Source organism: Strigops habroptila, unplaced genomic scaffold, assembly GCF_004027225.2.
Source record: "Strigops habroptila isolate Jane unplaced genomic scaffold, bStrHab1.2.pri NW_022045606.1_ctg1, whole genome shotgun sequence".
NCBI lineage: Eukaryota > Metazoa > Chordata > Aves > Psittaciformes > Psittacidae > Strigops > Strigops habroptila.
In genome coordinates, this window is record NW_022651087.1 from 21826 (window position 1) to 41291 (window position 19466).

The following is a 19466-nucleotide window of genomic DNA, read 5'->3' on the forward strand; positions in this document are numbered from 1 at the left end:
GGGGCGTGGCTTGGGAGAGGGATGGTGCTAGGGTTGGGGGCGTGGCAAAGGGGAGGGGGCGTGGCCTTGGCTGGTCCAACTCTTATGGGGGGGGGGAAATGGGGCCCTTCCCTCCCCCCCTCGACCTCATTGACCCCCCCCCATGATCCCAACCCCCTCCCCCCGCCCCCCAATGCCGTCATTTGGCCCCTCCCCCTTCTGAGCCCACCCCCCTCCTTGCACGAGGATCTCGCACAAGGAGCCACAGGTAGAGGTTTGGGGGGGGACACACACACGTGGCACACGCGTGTGCGAAGGGATGTGCACATGGACACGCATGTAGGTGCCGCGACCCACACACGTGTGAGGCTTGGGACACGCGTAAGGAGCGTGACACCCCAAAAGCCCTCCAGGGACCATCAAATGGGGCTCAGGGACCCCAAATGGCCTCAAAGGACCCCAAAATGGGGCTCAAGAACCCGAAAATGGGCTTCAGGGACTCCAAATGGCCCCCAAAGAGCCCAAAACCCACCCAAGGGAGCCCAAAATGGGGCCCAGGGACCCCAAAATGACTCTCAATGACCCCAAAATGGGGCTCAAGAACCCCCAAATGGGCCCTAGGGACCCCCAATGGTCTCAAGGGGCCCCAAAATAGGTCTCAGGGACCCCAAAAGGGACCCCAGAAGGGACTCAATGGCCCCAAAAGGGGGCTCAAGGACCCCAAAATGACCCAACCCCCCCGATGTCCCCTCCATCACCACCTTTATTGTCGCCATTGAGACCAATCGCCCCCCCCCCCATGATCCCCGTGTCCCCCAATGGGGCTCTTCCCATTGGATCCCGCCCCTCCCATTGGCCCGTTCCCTCTCCTTCACCCAATCCCCTTCCTCCTCCCTTAGCCCCGCCCATCTCTTCCCCTTCACCCAATCCCGTCCCACCCTCACCCCCATCTCCCATCCAATCCCCTCCCTCCTCCCTCCCTTCATCCTGCCCTTCCCCTCCCATTGGCCTGTCCCTTCCCCTCTCCCCCAATCCCCTTCCTCCTCCCTTAACCCCGCCCCTCCCTTCTCTCAACCAATCCCGTCCCTTCCTTAATTCCTCCGTCCCTTCTCCCATCCAATCCCGTGTTCCCTCTCCCTCCCTTCATCCCGCCCCTCTCGTCTCCCAGCCAATCCCGTCCCTCCTCCCTTCGCCCCGCCCCTCCCTCCTCTCATCCAATCCCCTTCCTCCTCTCTTAGTCCCCCTCCGCCCGTCCCTTCTCCCATCCAATCCCATGTTCCCTCTCCGTCCCTTACCCCGCCCCTCCCTCCTCCCACCCAATCCCCTTCCTTCTCCCTTAACCCCTCCCCTCCCTCCTTCCACCCAATCCCGTCCCTTCCTTTTAACCCCTCCCTCCTCCCACCCAATCCCCTGTTCCCCCTCCCTCTATTCGCCCCGCCCTTCTCCTCCCATTGGCCCATGCCCTCTCCTTCCCCCAATCCCCTTCCTCCTCCCTTAGCCCCCCCTCCCGTCCCTTCTCCCATCCAATCCCGTGTTCCCCCTCCCTCCCTTAGCCCCGCCCCTCTCTCCTCACATCCAATCCCCTTCCTTCTCCCTTCGCCCCCCCCCGTCCCTTCTCCCATCCAATCCCGTGTTCCCCTTCCCTCCCTTAGCCCCGCCCTTCCCTCCTCCCACCCAATCCCCTTCCTTCTCCCTTCGCCCCGCCCCTCCTTTCCCCCACCCAATCCCGTCCCTCCCTTCGCCCCGCCCCTTTCCCGCCACCCCGCGCGCGCGGCGTCCCTTCTCTCTCCTTCCCCCCCTCCCTCCTCCTCCCTCCCTCACCCCCCCCCCCTCCCCGCGCTCTGTCGCGACAGCCGGTCGCGATGTCGGAGCCGCTGGGCTGGTGCGTGGAGGCGGTTCGCGCCGCGGCCGAGCCGGGGCTGTCGCGGGCGCTGTGGGCGCTGCGGGCGCGGCACACGCGGGGCCCCGGCGGCGCCGCTCGCTTCCGGGAGCGCGGCGGGCTCGGGCCGCTGCTGGAGCTGCTGGGCCCGGAGCGGCCGCGGCGCCGCCTGGAGCTGGCGCTGAGCGTGCTCGCGAACCTCTGCACCGAGAGCGGCTGCCGCCGGCAGGCCAGGGCGCTCGGCGCCGTGCCCGGCCTCGGTCAGAGCCCGCGGGGACGGGGGGAAAGGGGGGGAATGGGGGGGATAGAGGAGGAATGGGGGGGGAAATAGGGGGGAAAGGGGGAGAAATAGGGGGGAAAGGGGGGAGAAATAGAGGAGAAAGGGGGGAAATGGGGGGGAAGGGGGGAGAAATAGGGGGAAAAGGAGGAACTGGGGCTAAATAGAAGGGAAAAGGGGGGGATAGAGGGGGAATGGGGGGATTAATGGGGCCAAATAGAAGGGGAATGGGGGGAAATAGGGGGAAAAGGGGGAGAAATAGGGGGGAAAGGGGGGGAATGGGGGGAAAAGGGAGAAATAGGGGGAAAAGGGGAAGAAATAAGGGGAAAAGGGGGAACTGGTGCTAAATAGAACGGAAATGGGGAAATGGGGGGGGAATGGGGCTAAATAGAAGGGAAATGGGGGGAAAAGGAAGGGAATGGGCAGAATAAGGGGGAAAGGGGGGAAATGGGGCTAAATAGAAAGGAAATGAAGGGGAATGGGGAGAATTGGGTGGGGAAGGAGGAATAGAGGGGGAATGGGGGGATAAATGGGGCTAAATAGAAGGGGAATGGGGAGAATAGGGTGAGAAATAGGGGGGAAAAGGGGGAACTGGGGTAAAATAGAAGAGAAATGGGGGGGAAAGGGGGGGAATGGGGAGAATAAGAGGGGGAATGGGGGAAAAGGGAGGAATGGGGTGAATAGGAGAGAAAGGGGGGGAATGGGAAGAATAGGGGGGAAATGGGGCTAAATAGAAGGGAAATGGGGGAATAGAGGGGAAATGGGGGAGAAATAGGGGGAAAAGGGCAGAAAAGGGGGAGAAATAGGGGGTAATTGGGAGAAAAACGGGAGAAATATGGGCGAAAAGGGGGCAATGGGGCTAAATAGAAGAGAAATGGGGGGAATGGGGGAAATAGAGGGGAAAGAGGGTGGAAAAGGGGGAGAAATAGGGGAGAAATGGGGGGGAATAGAAGGGAAATGGGGGGCCATGGGGAAAAGGGGGTAAATAGAGGGGGAAGGGGGGGAGAAATGGGGGGAAATAGAGGGGAAAAGGGAGGAAGGGGGTTAAATGTGGGGAGAAGGGAAGGAATGGGGAGAAATAGGGCGGGAAGGGGGGAAATGGGGTAAAGTGGGTGGAAAAGGGGGTCATAGAGGGGGAATGGGGGGATAAATGGGGCTGAATAGAACAGAAATGGAGGGAATGGGGAAAAGAGGGGAAATAGAACAGGAATGGGGGGAAATAGGGGGAAAAGGGAGGAATCGAGGGGGAAATGGGGTAAAAAGGAGGGGAATGGGGGGAAATGGGGGAAATAGAGGGGAAATGGGTGAAAAGAGGGGGAATAGAGGGGGAAAAGAGGAGAAATGTGGGAAAAGGGGGGTAAAATGGGAGTAAATAGAGGGGGAAGGGGGAAATGGGGGGGGAAAGGGGAGAAATAGGGGTAAAAAGGGGAAAATGAGTGGAAAATGGGTGGGAAAGGGGGGAATAGGGTAAGAATGGTGGAGAAGGAGTTAAAATGGGGGTAAATAGAGGGGGCAATGGGGTAAAATGGGGGGAAAAGGGGGCAATGGGAGAAAAGGGGGGAAATGGGGGGAAAAGGGGGGAAAAAGGGGGGGAATGGGGGGGAAAAGGGGTAACGTGGGTCCCATTGCCCCCCACTGATCCTCCCATTGATGCCCCCATTGCCCCCCACTGATGCACCCCCCAATGCCCCCATTGCCCCCCCATTGCTCCCCCCATTGATGCCCCCATTGCCCCCCATTGCTCCCCACCGATGCCCCCACTGATGCCCCCATTGATGCCCCCCATTGCTCCCCACTGATGCCCCCATTGATGCCCCCATTGCCCCCCCCAATGCCCCCATTGATGCCCCATTGCCCCCCATTGCCCCCCCACTGATGCCCCCGATGCCCCGTTGCCCCCCCGCAGTGGCGCTGCTGTCGTCCCCCGGCCCCGAGAGCGTGCACAACCGGGTGGCGCGGGCGCTCGCCAACCTGGCGCTGGAGCCCGACGGGGCCCGCGACGTCCTCGAGGCGGGTGAGCCCCAGGGGCCCGCGGTGGGGCTGGGGGGGCTGTGGGGTGCCTGGGGGGGGTATGGGGGGGGGTATGGGGTGTCTGGGTGGGGGCTATGGGGGGCTGTGGGGTGCCTGGGGGGGGCACTATGGGGGGCTGGGGGGGGGTATGGGGTGTCTGGGTGGGGGCTATGGGGGGCTCTGGGGTGCCTGGGGGGGCACTATGGGGGGCTATGGGTGCCTGGGGGGGGGCTGTGGGGGGCTATGGGGTGCCTGGGGGGGGCACTATGGGGGGCTGGGGGGGGTATGGGGGGCTATGGGGTTCGGGGGGGGGGCTATGGGGGGCTGTGGGGTCCCTGGGTGGGTTCCTCAGGTCCATAAGTGTCCCTATAGCGCCCTTAAGTGTCCCTATAGTGCTCCTGAATGTCCCTGTAGCACCCCTAAGTGCCTCCATAGCGCCCCTAAGTGTCCCTATAGTGCCCCTAAGCATCCGTATAAGCCCCCTAAGCGTCCTTATAGCACCATAAGTGTCCCTATAGCACCCATAAGTGTCCCTATAGCACCCATAAGTGTCTCTATAGCACCCATAACCGTCTCTCTAATGCCTACATGTGCCTGTAGTGCCCCTGAGCACCTCTATAGCACCCCTGAGGGTCCCCGTAGCGCCCATAGGCAGGTCTGTGGCGCCCGCCGTGCCCGTGCAGGCCACTGACTGCTCCGTCCCCCGCAGGAGCGGCGCCGCTGCTGGTGCGCCTGGCGGGGGGCTGCCGCGGCGCCTCGTGCCTGCACAGCGCGGCGCGGGCGCTGCGCATCCTGGCCTCGCACCCGGCGCCGCGGCGCGCCCTGGCCCGCGCCGGCGCCGTGCGGGCCCTGGCGCTGCGCCTGGCGGGGCTGGCCCCCGCGCACCCCGCGGCGCCCGCCCTGGCGCGCGCCCTGCGGGGGCTCACGGCCGAGCCCGGCCCGGCGCTGCGCGACCTGCGCCCGGCGCTGCCGGCCCTGGCCGCCCTGGCCCGCCACCGGCGCCGCGACCACCGGCACCCGGCGCTGGGCGCCATCGGCAACGCCTGCGCCCAGGCCACCCTGCGGCCCGCGCTGGGCGCCGCCGGCGCCGTGGAGCCCGTGCTGGACGAGGTGAGGCGGGCGCTGGGCGCCGCCGGCAGCCTCCGCGGCTGCGGCGCCGTCCGCGCGCTCTGCCTGCTGGCGCGGGAGGCCGTGAACCGGCTGCGCATCCGCTCGGCCGGCGGCCTGGAGCTGCTGCTGCGGCTGCTGGCGGAGCCCCGCGCCAAGGCCTGCCGGCCCCGGCTGCTGCTCGCCCTGGCCGCCTTCGCCTACGACCACGAGGCGCTGCTGGCCATGGAGGCGCACGGCGCCGTGCCGCTGCTCGCCGACGTGCTGCGCGCCCGCGCCGAGCAGCGCGAGGCCGCGCCGGCGAAGAAGGGGAGAGGCCGGGAGCGCCGCGGCGAGGAGGAGGAGGAGGAGGAGGAGGAGGAGGAGGAGGAGGAGGATGAAGCCGCCGCGTCCTGCGACCAGCCCCGGGACGTGGTGGAGCAGCACAAGGCGGCCACGGGGAGCTTCAGGGGGCTCAGGTGAGCGGGGGGGCGGAGATGGGGGGATGGATGGAGGTGGTGGGATGGGGTTGGGATGGATGTAGGACATGGTGGGATGGCGTTTGGAGATGGTGGGATGAGGGGCAGGATGTGGTGGGAGGGTTCCTGATGGTTCTTTACCCGCTTTGGATGGTTCTTGGTGGTTCTTTAGGCCCTTTAGGTGCTTCTTGATGGTTCTTTGGGACCTTTAGTTGGTTTTAGATGGTTCCTGATGAGTTCTTGTGGGTTCTTTAGTCACTATAGATGGTTCTTAATGGGTTCTGATGGGTCCTTCCGCCCCTTTAGATGGTTCTTGATGGTTGTTTATCCCCTATAGATGGTTCTTGATTGGTTCTGATGGGTTCTGATGGGTCCTTCAGCCCCTTTAGATGCTTCTTGATGGTCCTTCAGCTCCTTTAGTTGGTTCCTGATGGTTCCTGATGGGTTCTGATGGGTTCTGTTGGGTTCTGATGGGTCCTTCAGCCCCTTTAGATGGTTCTTGATGGTTGTTTATCCCCTATAGATGGTTCTTGATTGGTTCTGATGGGTTCTGATGGGTCCTTCAGCCACTTTAGATGCTTCTTGATGGTCCTTCAGCTCCTTTAGTTGGTTCCTGATGGTTCCTGATGGGTTCTGATGGGTTCTGTTGGGTTCTGATGGGTCCTTCAGCCCCTTTAGATGCTTCTTGATGGTCCTTCAGCTCCTTTAGTTGGTTCCTGATGGTTCCTGATGGGTTCTGATGGGTTCCGTTGGGTTCTGATGGGTCCTTCAGCCCCTTTAGATGCTTCTTGATGGTCCTTCAGCTCCTTTAGATGGTTCCTGATGGGTTCTGTTGGGTTCTGATGGGTCCTTCAGCCCCTTTAGATGCTTCTTGATGGTCCTTCAGCCCCTTTAGATGGTTCTTGGTGGTTCTTTGAGACCTTTAGTTGGTTTTAGATGGTTCCTAATGAGCTCTGATGAGTTCTTTAGCCGCTATAGGTGGTTCTTGATGGTTCTTTGAGACCTTTACGTGGTCCCTGCTGGCTCCTGACGTGTGTCTCGTCCCTCGGCAGGTCGTGGCTGCTCTCGGAGTCGCTGTCCCCGCCGCCCTCTCCGCCGCGCTCGCCCCCCCCCGCGGCCGCCGCCGCCGCCCCCCCGCTGGCGCCGCTGGCGCTGCCGCAGGGGCGGTGCTACGGGGACCCCCGGCACCCCGACGCCCCCGTCCTGCTGCTGCTGGCGCGCTTCACCTTCCTGGCGGAGCCCAGCAGGGCGCTGGTCGCCCCCCCGGTGCTGCGGGGCCTCCTGCGGTACCTGGCGGGGGTCCCGGCGCCCCCCCCCGTGCTGCAGAGGCTGCTGCAGCACCTCTTGGGGTACCCCCCGTTCCTGGGGGTGCTCGTCAGGGGCTTCGTGCCCTCTCTGCTCCGCTCCTGGCTGGTGCTTGGGGTGGCCCCCCCCTGCGGCCGCGACCCCCCGGGGGGGGCGGGGGGGGCCCCGGAGGCGTGGGGAGCGGAGAGGAGGGAGAGGCTCAGGGAGACCGGTGAGTGGGGGGGGACGGGGAGGGTACGGGGGGGTATAGGGGGGGTGTGGGGGGTTATAGAGGAGATATGGGGGGGGTTTGGGGGGTATAGAGGGGATATGGGGGGGTTTGGGGGATATGGGGGGTTATAGAGGGGTTATGGGGGGGGTTTGGGGGGATATGGGGGTTATGGGGGGTTTGGGGGGTAGGGGGGGATATGGGGGGGTATAGGGGGGATATGGGGGGGTTTGGGGGGGTAGGGGGGGATATGGGGGGGTATAGCGGGGGTATGGGGGGTTATAGAAGGGATATGGGGTGGGTTTGGGGGGATATAGGGGAGATCTGGAGGGTTATAGAGGGGATATGGGGGGGTATGGGGGGATATGGGGGGGTATGGGGGTTTGTAGAGGAGATGTGGGGGTTTGGGGGGTATAGGGGGTGTATAGGGGGGTTTGGAGGGGTATGGGGGGTTATAGAGGGGATATGAGGTGGGTTTGGGGGGATATGGGGGGGTATAGGGGGGATATGGGGGTTATAGAGGGGATATGGGGGGGGTTTGGGGGAATATAGGGGGGATATGGGGGGTTATAGAGGGGATATGGGGGGTATAGGGGGATATAGGGAGGGTTTGGAGGGGTATAGGGGGCTATGGGGGGGTATAGAGGAATATAGAGGAGGTATGGAGGAGTATAGAGGGGATATGGGGGGGTATTGGGGGGGGTTTGGAGGGGTATAGGGTGGTTTTGGGGGGATATAGAGCGCTATGGGGGGGTATAGGGGTGTATGGGGGGTTATAGAGGGGATATGGGGTGGGTTTGGAGGGATATGGGGGTTATAGGGGGTTATAAGAGGATGTAGGGGGCTTTGGAGGGGTATAGGGGGCTATGGAGTGGTTTTGGGGGGGATATAGAGCGCTATGGGGGGTATAGGGGGGAATTGGGAGGATATATAGAGAAGTTAGAGGGGGATATGGGCGGTGGGTGGGAATGGGGGAGATATAGGGGATATGGGGGGGATATGGATGGGAATTGCGGGGCTATGGGGGTTATAGAGGGGCTATGGGGGTTATAGAAGGGCTGTGGGGGGTATAGAGGGGCTATGGGGGGCTATGGCGGGTTACAGAGGGGCTATGGGGGGTATGGGGGGGTATGGGGCGCGCCGGGGCGCTGCAGAGGCGCCCATGGGTGCCCGTGCCCCGCAGGCGAGGCGCTGCTCCGCACCGTGGCCGCCGTGGCCGCGGCTCCCTTCGGCGTCGGGCTCCTCACGCACATGCTGCGCTGCGGGAGCGCCCCCACGCGGCTGGCGTGTGCCACTGCGCTGCCGCTGCTCGCCAGGTACCCACAGACACCCATAGACACCCATAGAGCCCCCACAGAGACCCATAGAGACCCATAGACACCCATAGAGAGCCATAGGCACCCCATAGACACCCCATAGAGCCCCATAGACACCCACTGGCGTGTGCCACTGCACTGCCGCTGCTCGCCAGGTACCCACAGAGCCCCACAGAGCCCCATAGAGCCCCATAGACACCCCATAGAGACCCATAGAGACCCATAGACATCCACTGGCATGTGCGACTGCACTGCCGCTGCTCGCCAGGTACCGCGGAGCCCCATAGAGACCCATAGAGCCCCACAGAGCCCCACAGAGACCCATAGAGACCCATAGAGCCCCCATAGAGACCCACAGAGGCCCCATAGAGACCCATAGAGACCCATAGACACCCCATAGAGCCCCATAGGCATCTATAGATACCCCATAGACACCTATAGATACCCCATAGAGCCCCATGGATACCTGTAAATACCCGTTGACACCTATTGGTACCCCATAGGCACCCCATAGATCCCATAGACACCCATTGACACCCTATAGATCCCCATAGACACTCAATGATACCCCATAGACACCCAATGATACCCCATTGATACCCCATAGATCCCCATAGCCCCCCATAAACACCACCCCACTCCCCGCAGACCCCCCTAAACCCCATAGACACCCCATAGACACCCCATAGCTGCCACAGACCCCCCCTAGACCCCCCCCAGACCCCCATCGCCACCCCCTATAACCCCCCCCAGACCCCCCCCATTGCCCTCCCCACCTGCCCCCCTCCCCCCTTCCCCCTTAGCATGACGTTGGCATGACGCTGGCGTGTGCTTGGCGTGTCCAGGCCCTCGTCGCCGGCGCACGAGCTGCTGTGGGGCGGGGGGGCCGTGGCGCTGCTGCTCTCGGCCGTGGCCCAGGGCCCCGCGTCCCCCTTCGAGCCCCCCCCGGCCTTCCTGCTCTACGCCGCCGACGCCATCGCCCTGCTGCGCGCACACGCCAAGGACACGTCTGCGCACGCCAAGGACACGTCTGCGCACGCCGAGGACACGTCTGCGCACGCCAAGGACATGCCTGGACACGCGGAGGACACGCCAAGGCGGGTGCTGGCCGCGGCAGCGCAGCCGGAGGATGCTCTGGAGGTTGAGGTAGGGGCTGGTGTGGGGCGCGTGCCCCATAGATACCCCATGGGCACAGCATTGAGCTCCATAGGTGCCCCATAGATGGCATGGAGCCCCCATAGATGCCCCATAGATCCTCATAGATACCCCATAGATGGCATAGACCCCCCATAGATGCCCCATAGACCCCCATAGACCCACATAGATACCCCATAGATGCCCCATAGACACCAATAGACTCCCCATAGAGCCCCAAAGATACCCTATTGACCCCCATAGACACCCCATAGATCCCCATAGATGCCCCATAGATCCTCATAGATACCCCATAGATGGCATAGACCCCCCATAGATGCCCCATAGACCCCCATAGACCCACATAGATACCCCATAGATGCCCCATAGACACCAATAGACTCCCCATAGAGCCCCAAAGATACCCCATTGACCCCCATAGACACCCCATAGATCCCCATGGACACCATAGACACCCCATGGACACCCATAGACACCCCATAGATCCATATAGACACCAATAGACACCCCATAGAGTGCCCCGTAGGCACCCATATACCCACGTAGACACCCCATAGACGCCCCATAGATGCCCATAGGCTCCCCATAGACACCTGAAGACACCCCATAGAGCCATGTAGACTCCCCATAGACACCCCAGGGACCCCCATAGACACCCCATAGATGGCCATAGACCCCCATAGACACCCCATAGACCCCCCTGGATGGTCTCCAACCCCCCGCCTGCTCCCCCATAGGTGCCCAATGGGGCCGGCGAGGAGCTGTGGGGCCCGGCGGAGCCAGAGGCCGCCCCCCAAGCGGACGTCCTGGCCCAGCTGCCCCCATTGCTGTCCCCTCTGCCCCACGGCGCCCCCCCGGCCTCCTCCCCTCCCTGTGGGGGCACGGGGGGCTCCAGCCCGTGGCCAAGCTCTTCTGACCCACGTCCAGCCTCTCCCAACCCACCTCCAGCCTCTTCCACCCCAGTCCCAAGCTCCAAACCCTCTCCCAACCCATCTCCCACCCCATTCCTGAGCTCCAACCCACCTCCAGCCTCTTCCAACCCATATCCAATGTCCTCCAACCCACCTCCAACAGGTTCCAACCCATCTCCAACCCCTTCCAACCCATATCCAATGTCCTCCAACCCATCTCCAACCTGTTCCAACCCATCTCCCACCCCATTCCTAAGCTCCAACCCATCTCCAACCTTCTCTAACCCATCTCCAACAGGTTCCAACCCATCTCCAACCCCTTCCAACCCATGTCCAATGTCCTCCAACCCATCTCCAACCTCTCCCAACCCATCTCCAACCTGTTCTAATCCATATCCAATGTCCTCCAACCCACCTCCAACAGGTTCCAACCCACCTCCAGCCTCTCCCAACCCATCTCCAACCTGTTCTAACCCATATCCAGTGTCTTCCAACCCATCTCCAGCCCCTTCCAACCCATGCGTGGTGACTTCCAACCCATTTCCAGCCTCTCCCAATCCATCTCCAACCTTCTCGAACCCATGTCCCACCCTATTCCTGAGCTCCAAGCCACCTCCAACCTCTCCCAACCCACCGCCAACCTTCTCCACCCCATCTCCAACCTGTTCTAACCCATATCCAGTGTCCTCCAAGCCACCTCCAGCCTCTCCCACCCCATGTCTGATGTCCCCCAACCCATCTCCAACCTGTTCTAACCCATCTCCAGCCTCTCCCACCCCATGTCTGATGTCCCCCAACCCATCTCCAACCTGTTCTAACCCATCTCCAGCCTCTCCCACCCCATCTCCGCCAGGTTCCACCCCATCTCCGACCTTCTCCCCCCCCGCTCCAGCCCCCCCCGCCCCCTGCCCTTACTCCCAAGCCCCCCACGACCTCCTCCTGCTGCCGGGCGGCCTCCCCCCCGCCATCCCGGCGTGGCGCTCGGCGCTGGCCGCCTCCTCCCCGGTGCTGCGGGCGATGCTGCTGGGTCCCTTCCTGGAGGCCCGGCAGCGGGAGGTCTCCTTGGCCGGCGCCCCCCGCCTGCCGCTGCTGCTGCTGCTGCACTTCCTGCACGGCTGCCGCCGCTGCCCGCTGCTGGCAGCGCCGGTGCCGCCCGCTGCCGCCGGCGCCGCCGCCGCGCTGGCGCGCCGCTTCCTGCTGCCGCAGCGCGGCCTGTTCGAGCGCACGGTGGCGGCGGCGGCGCGGGGGGCGCCGGCCGCGCTGTGGGCCGCGGCGGAGCGCTGGGGCTCGGCCCCGCTGGCGCTGCGGGCCTGCGCGCTGCTGCTGCGGGGGCCGCCGCGGCGCGTGGCGCGGCGCCTGGCTGCCGTGCGCCGCTGCGCCCGCTGCCCCCGGCGCCTGGCCGCCGCGCTCATGGGCGCCATAAGGGGCGCGGGGGAGGGGGACATGGGGGGCTGGGGGGACGGGGACCCCCTGCTCATGGAGCCCGCGGCGGGGTGGGGGGCTGAGCTGGAGGGGGAGGGGGGGGGGCTATGGGGAGAGCCGGGACCCCCAGGAGGACCCTGAGGGCTTGGGAGAGGAGTTGGGGGTCGCGTGTAAGGACCTTGGGGAGCTCCGGGACCCCCATGAGGACCTCAGTGAGCCCCATATGGATCTCAATGACCCCCATATGGACCTCAATGACCCCCATATGGACCTCGAAGATCTCCATGAGGACTTCAATGACCCCCTTGAGGACTTCAATGACCCCTATATGGACCTCAATGACCCCCATGAGCACCTCAAAGATCTCCATGGGGACCTCAATGACCCCCATATGGACCTCAAGGATCTCCATGAGGACCTCAATGACCCCCGTATGGACCTCAAAGATCTCCATAAGGACGTCAAGGACCCCCATGAGCACCTCAGTGACCCCCATATGGACCTCGAAGATCTCCATAAGGACCTCAATGACCCCCATATGGACCTCAAAGATCTCCATAGAGACCTAAGGAACCCCCATAAGGACCTCAAGGACCCCCATAGGGACCTAAGGGACATGGAAGATGACTTCGGAGACCCCTATAAGGACCTCAAGGATCCCCATATGCATCTCAAGCACCTCCATAAGGACCTTAGGAACCCCCATAAGGACCTCAAGGCCCCCCCTAGGGACCTAAGGGACATGGAAGATGACTTTGGAGACCCCCATATGGCCCTCAAAGACCTCCATAGGGACCTGAGGAACCCCCATATGGGCCTCGAGGACCCCCATGGAGACCTAAGGGACATGGAAGATGACCTTGGAGACCCCCGTGAGGCCCTCAAGCGCATGGAAGATGACTTGGGGGTCACGTCTAAGGACCTTGGAGAGCTCCAGGACCCCCATGAGGACCTCAAGGACCCCCATAGGGACCTAAGGGACATGGAAGATGACTTGGGGGTCCCTTATGGAGACATCGAGGCCCATGGGGACCCCCAGGAGGACCTGAGGACCATGGCCCGTGACGTGGGGGTCTCCTGTGGGCCCCCCCAAGGAGCCTTCCCCTCCGAGGACCCCTCCATGGAGCTTGGGGAGCCCATAGGGGAAGCCATGGACACGAAGGGACCCCTCTGAAGGCCTTGCCTGGAGCCCCGGAGGTGATGGGACCTATAGAGGGACCCTATATGGACCTTCAGTGGGGCCTATGGGGCGCCCCTTTGATGGGTGGTGGGGACATGGAGGTCAATGGGACCCCTGGGAGACCCCGTGGCTGGGGGTGGGGAAGAGGAAGGACCTTGGGGACCCCCATAAGGACCTATAGGACTCCCTAAGGACCTTGGCGACCCCTATAGGGGCCCTATAGGACCCCCATAAAGACCTTGGCGACCCCTATAGGGGCCTTGGGGACACCCATAGTGCCATTAGGTCCCCTTTGAGGCCCTATAGGACCTCCATTAAGATGTTGAGGACCCCCATAAGGCCCTTTGGGATCCCTATAAGGCCCTTTGGGACCCCTATAGGACCCCCATGGTGGGGGGGGGCCACGTTTTGGGTGCATTTCATGGGGTTTTGGGGCCGCGGTTGTAACGCTGGAGCCACAATAAAGGAGGTGGGAGACGATGCTCCTGGGTCCCATTGATTCCATAGGGTCCGGCCGCCCCTATAGCCCCTAGACCCAGGGCTCTCCCTCCCTCCCCCCATAGGCCATAGATCCCAATGGTGGGACACCCCCCCCCCCCATTCCCAACCACTTCCGGCCTCTTCCCGCCCTTTTCCTGGCCCGATCCCAACATTCCGGACACTTCCATATAAGGGCATGGAGGGGCCCCGCGGGCGATGATGTCACCGGGGGGGGGGAAGGGGGGGGGAGCGGGGGGAATAAGGGCTCCGGCCATGGAGGACCTGGGTAGGAGCCATAGGGATGGGGCCGTCGGGTAGGGATGGGGCCATGGGATAGGGCTATGGGGTAGGGGATGGATCCATAGGGATGGGGCCATGGGGATGGATCCATAGGGATGGGGCCATGGGGATGGGGCCGTGGGGTAGGGATGGGGCCATAGGGATGGGGCTATGGGGTAGGGGCTGGGGCCATAGGGATGGATCCATAGGGATGGGGCTATGGGGCTGGGGCCATAGGGATGGGGCTATGGGGTAGGGAATGGGGCTATGGGTTATGGGATGGATCCATAGGGCTGGGGCCATAGGGCTGGGGCTATGGGGCAGGGGCTGGGGCCATAGGGCTGGATCCATGGGGCTGGATCTCTGGACGCTGCCCTCAGATGCCCTCTTGGCCGACCTGGAGACAACAACGTCCCACCTGAGCCTGGAGCCCCCGCCCCACGGAAAGGTGGGGAGTGGGGTGCGGGTGTGGGGGGTGGGGTGTGGGGTGCGGATATGGGGGGTGGGGACCTCACTATGTCCCATTAACCCTCAATGTGCTGGTATCCAGGTGCCTGAAGGTGACAAGGAGCAGCTCTACAGGTAGGGGGGCAATGGGGGTGATGGGGGGCAATGGGGGCAATGGGGCAATGGGGCAATGGGGGGCAATGGGGGAATGGGGCAATGGGGGCAATGGGGCACGGGAGGTGCCATTGGGGTCTATGGGGGGCTCAGGCTGTGGGCCCCCCCCCCCCCAGCATGGTGCAGAAGCCGCGACCGCCCCCCCCCGGCCTTGGGGAGCTCGACCGGCTCCTGCGGGACCTCAACGCGACCCACAGCTCCATCGCAGGTACCGAACCACCCCAATACCCCCAGAGCACCCCAAAACTGCCCAAAAGCACCCCAAAACTGCCCAAAGCTGCCCCAAATCACCCCAAAACTGCCCAAAATACCCCCAAAGCACCCCAAAACTGGCCAAAATCACCCCAAAACTGGCCAAAATACCCCCAAACTGCCCAACATATCCCCAAATCACCCCAAAACTGAACAAAATACCCAAAAATCACCCCAAAACTGCCCAAAATACCCCCACATCACCCCAAACCTGCCCAACATACCCCAAACCTGCCCAAAATACTCCAAAATCACCCCAAAACTGCCCAAAATCACCCCAAAACTGCCCAAAATACCCCCAAATCATCCCCAAAAATAGTCCAAAACACCCCAAAAGAGCCCAAAATCACCTGAAATCACCTCAACCCCCCCAAAACACCCCCAATCACCCCAAAACTCCCCCCAACCGGTCCAAAATGGCCCAAAATACCCCCAAACAGCCCCAAAACACCCCAAAATGGCCCAAACCAGCCCCAAATCACCCTCAAATCATCCCAACCCCACCTTTTGGACCCCAAAACCACCTTAAGAACCCCCAAACCAGCTTTATTCCCCCCAAAACCCCCCTTGAAGACCCCCAAAACCATCTTATTTACCCCCAAATCACCTTGAAGACCCCAAAACCCCCCTTGAAGACCCCCAAAACCCACCTTATTCACCCCAAAACTCACTTTATTCACCCCAAACCCCACTTTATTCCCCCCCCCCCCCCATAGACGAGCTCTTGGCGCGGTTCCCCCCCTCGCTGCCCCCTGAGGAGCTGAAGAAGACCCCACCAGATGCCACCAAGGATGGAGCAGCCCCACCTGGGTGAGCAGGACCCCAACCCCGGGGCTTTGCACCCCAAAAATGGGAGGGTTTGGACCCCAAAATGGTGGTTTCCCCCCCTTGGAACCCCAAAAGCCTTCTCTTTGCCCCCCCAAAAGCAGGTCGGGACCCCCCCAAGTGACCCCATCTTCAGCCACCCAAGAGCTGGACAAGCTGATGGCCTCGTTGTCCCACTTCCATCTCCAGCACCAAGTGAGACCAATGGGGGGTCCCCATTGTCCCCCCCTTGTCTTCTCCAGCCCCATAAGTGTCTTTCGCACCCGCTGGTCCCCCCAGAGCCCCCCAAGTAAGGAGGTTCCTCAAGAGGAGAACCTGGACTCGATGCTGGTGGCGCTGCAGAAGGACCTGGGCCGACAAGGGGTCCCCATGGGGAACAAGGGGGTGTGCGGGGGCTGCCTGAAGCCCATTGCCGGGAAGGTGAGGTCTGGGGGGGCCTCTTTGGGGCAGAGCCCGCAACGGGGCCCAGGGGTGCCCCCGTAATGGAGATGGTCATTGATGGCCCCAGCACGGGCAGTGGGGGGGCAGTGGGGATCGATGGGTGCCAATGGGGTCAATGGGGGGCAATGGGTGCCAGTGGGATCAATGGGGGTCAGTGGGTGTCACTGGGATTGATGGGGATCAATGGGTGTCCGTGGGATCAATGGGTGCCAATGGATGTCACTGGGTGCCAATGGGATCGATGGGGATCAATGGATGTCAGTGGGTGCCAATGGGATCGATGGGGATCAATGGGTGTCAGTGGGATCAATGGGTGCCAATGGATGTCAATGGCTACCAATGGGGGTCAATGGGTGTCTATGGGTGCCAATGGGAGCCAATAGGAGTAAATGGGTGCCATTGGGATCAATGGGTGTCAATAGGAGCAAATGGGTGCCCATGGGAGCCAGTGGGAACCAATAGGAGTAAATGGGTGCCACTGGGAGCAAATGGGTGCCCATGGGAGCCAAAGGGTGCCAATGGGGATCAATGGATGTCAATGGGTGCCCATGGGAGCCAAAGGGTGCCAACGGGGATCAATGGATGTCAATGGGTGCCAATGGGAGCCAAAGGGTGCCAATGGGGATCAATGGATGTCAATGGGTGCCAATGGGAGCCAATGGGATCAATGGGAGCCAATGGGCATCAATGGGAGCCAATGGGCATCAGTGGGAGCCAATGGGATCAATGGGTGTCAATGGTCATCAATGGGAGCCAATGGGCATCAATGGGAGCCAATGGGATCAATGGGTGTCAATGGGCATCAATGGGAGCCAGTGGCAGCCAATGGGAGCCAAGGGAGGAGCCCATTGGTTGCCCCCCCCATGACGCGCAGCCAATTGGTACCGCCCACCCGCAGGCGCTGCTGGCGCTGGGGCGCTGGTGGCACCCGCGTCACTTCCGCTGCGCCGCCTGCGGGCAGACGTTGGCCGGGAGCGGCTTCTTCGAGCGGGACGGCGCCCCCTACTGCCCGGAGGACTACGGGCGCCTCTTCGCGCCGGCGTGCGCGGGCTGCGCGCGCCCCATCCTGCACGTGCGCCGCGGGTCACGTGGGGGGGCAACGGGGGGCAATGGGGGGTCAGTGGGGGCAATGGGGGGAATGGGGGGTAATGGGGGGTAATGGGGGGACATAGGACCCTATGGGAGGGCAATGGGGGGCAATGGGGGGACATAGGACCCTATGGGGGGGCAATGGGGGGCAATGGGACCCTATGGGGGGGCAACGGGGGTCAATGGGGGGTCAATGGGGGGACATGGGACCTTATGGGGGGGCAATGGGGGGCAATGGGGGGTAATGGGACCCTATGGGGGGGCAATGGGACCTTATGGGGGGGCAACAGGGGGGCAATGGGGGCACAATGGGACCCTGGGGGGGGCAATGGGGGGCAATGGAGGCACAATGGGACCCTATGGGGGGGCAATGGGGCGCTATGGGGGCAATGGGGGGCTGTCACGGGCTCATTATGGGATGGAGCCCCCCCTCCCTGCAGCAAATGGTGACGGCGCTGGACAAGACCTGGCACCCGGAGCACTTCTGCTGCACCCACTGCGGGGGGGTGCTGGGGGAGCAGGGTCAGGCCCCACGGGCCCCACACACCCCATATATCCCATACCCCATATATCCCACACCCCACACCCCATATCTCAATATCCCACACCCCACATCCCACACCCCATATATCCCATATCCCACACCCCATACCCCACACCCCACATCCCATATACCCCGTATCCCACACCCCACACCCCATACCCCATATACCCCACACCCTACACCCCATATCCCATATACCCCATATACCCTGTATCTCACACCCCATATCCCACATCCCATATACCCCACACCCCATATATCCCCCACCCCACACCCCATATATCCCATATCCCACACCCCACAACCCATATACCCCGCACCCCATATCCCAATATCCCATACCCCATATCCCATATATCCCATACCCCACTCCCCATACCCCACATCCCACACCCCATATACCCCACACCCCATACCCCATATATCCCATATCCCACACCCCACATCCCATATACCCCACACCCCATATGCCAATATCCCATACCCCATATGCCAATATCCCATACCCCATTCCCCATATATCCAATATCCCACACCCCATATCCCATATACCCCATATCCCACACCCCACACCCCATATATCCCCCACCCCATATCCCACACCCCACACCCCATATCCCACACCCCATACCCCATATATCCCATATCCCACACCCCATATACCCCACACCCCATATATCCCCCACCCCAAACCACGCATCCCATATACCCCACACCCCACACCCCACACCCCATATACCCCATATCCCACACCCCATATATCCCGCACCCCCCCGTGCCCCGCTGCAGGGTTCGTGGCGCGGGAGCAGCGCCCGTACTGCCCGCGGGACTATGGGCAGCTCTTCGGGAGCCGCTGCCGGGGCTGCTCCAGCCCCATCCTGGCGGGGTTCATCTCGGCTCTGCAGGGCCTGTGGCACCCCCAGTGCTTCGTGTGCGCGGTGAGGGCCGCCAGCCCATAATACCCCGCGCCCCGCACCCCATATCCCGCACCCACACCCCGTATCCCCCATCCCGCCCCCAGGAATGCTCCGCTCCCATCACCGGAGGCACCTTCTTCGAGGCCGACGGGCGCCCCGTGTGCGAGCGCCATTCCCAGCCCCGCTCCCAGCCCCTCTCCCAGCGGAGCTGCACCTTCTGCCTCCAGCCCTTCCGTGGGGCTGCCCCACAGCAGCGCGACGGGAAGCTCTATTGCCAGCTCTGCGCACAGCACCTCCTCCAGTGAGGGGCCCCATGGGGCTGCCTGCCCCATAGATGCACAATGGGCCCATCGCAACCATCATGAGAAGGTTCTATGGGTCAATCATTGCGTTGGGTCCATCATTGAGGTGCTCTTCAGGGTGGTTGAAGGTGCCCCATGGGGTTGCCTGCCCCATAGATGGCCAATGGGCCCATCGCAACCATCATGAGAACGTTCTATGGGTCAACCGTTGCGTTGGGTCCTCATTGAGGTGCTCTTTAGGGTGCTCCAGAGGGGTTGGGGGGCTTCAGACGGGGGGATGTGGCTTCTCTGAGGTCTAATATGGGGCTGGGGGGCCCAGAGGTGACCAACGGGCCCATTGCAGCCACCGTAAGGTCCCATTCTCCCCATTTGGGGTCAATTCCTCCCATTTTGGGTCTAAATCTCCCCATTTTGGGTCAATTCCTCCTATTTTGGGTCTAAATCTCCCCATTTTGGGTCAATTCCTCCTATTTTGGGTCTAAATCTCCCCATTTTGGATCAATTCCTCC

The 19466-nt window shown here is 62.3% G+C and overlaps 2 protein-coding genes across 5 annotated transcripts; both read left to right on the top strand.

The window, feature by feature from the left end:
• Positions 1-1753: 1753 nt before the first annotated feature.
• On the top strand, positions 1754-13689 carry ARMC5 (armadillo repeat containing 5). Its single transcript, XM_030474592.1, has 7 exons — positions 1754-2118; positions 4042-4149; positions 4855-5710; positions 6763-7226; positions 8407-8539; positions 9385-9685; positions 10432-13689. Exons 1-7 carry the CDS (start codon positions 1842-1844, stop codon positions 12166-12168), a joined length of 3876 nt encoding a protein of 1291 aa, XP_030330452.1. The 5' UTR covers positions 1754-1841; the 3' UTR covers positions 12169-13689.
• Positions 12902-19162, top strand: LOC115603058 (transforming growth factor beta-1-induced transcript 1 protein-like). 4 transcript variants are annotated; one of them, XM_030474596.1, is made up of 11 exons: positions 12902-13224; positions 14347-14414; positions 14517-14548; positions 14704-14795; positions 15556-15649; positions 15766-15859; positions 15944-16084; positions 17004-17177; positions 17635-17716; positions 18528-18676; positions 18760-19162. In XM_030474596.1, the coding sequence occupies exons 4-11, from the start codon at positions 14705-14707 to the stop codon at positions 18958-18960; spliced, it is 1026 nt and encodes a 341-aa protein (XP_030330456.1). In that variant the 5' UTR covers positions 12902-13224; positions 14347-14414; positions 14517-14548; position 14704; the 3' UTR covers positions 18961-19162. The 4 variants fall into 4 exon arrangements, with proteins under 4 accessions (XP_030330456.1, XP_030330453.1, XP_030330454.1 ...); XM_030474593.1 differs by lacking the exon at positions 12902-13224 and adding an exon at positions 13911-13973; XM_030474594.1 differs by lacking the exon at positions 12902-13224 and adding an exon at positions 13911-13973 and having other exon boundaries at positions 15769-15859.
• The last annotated feature ends 304 nt before the right edge of the window (positions 19163-19466 follow it).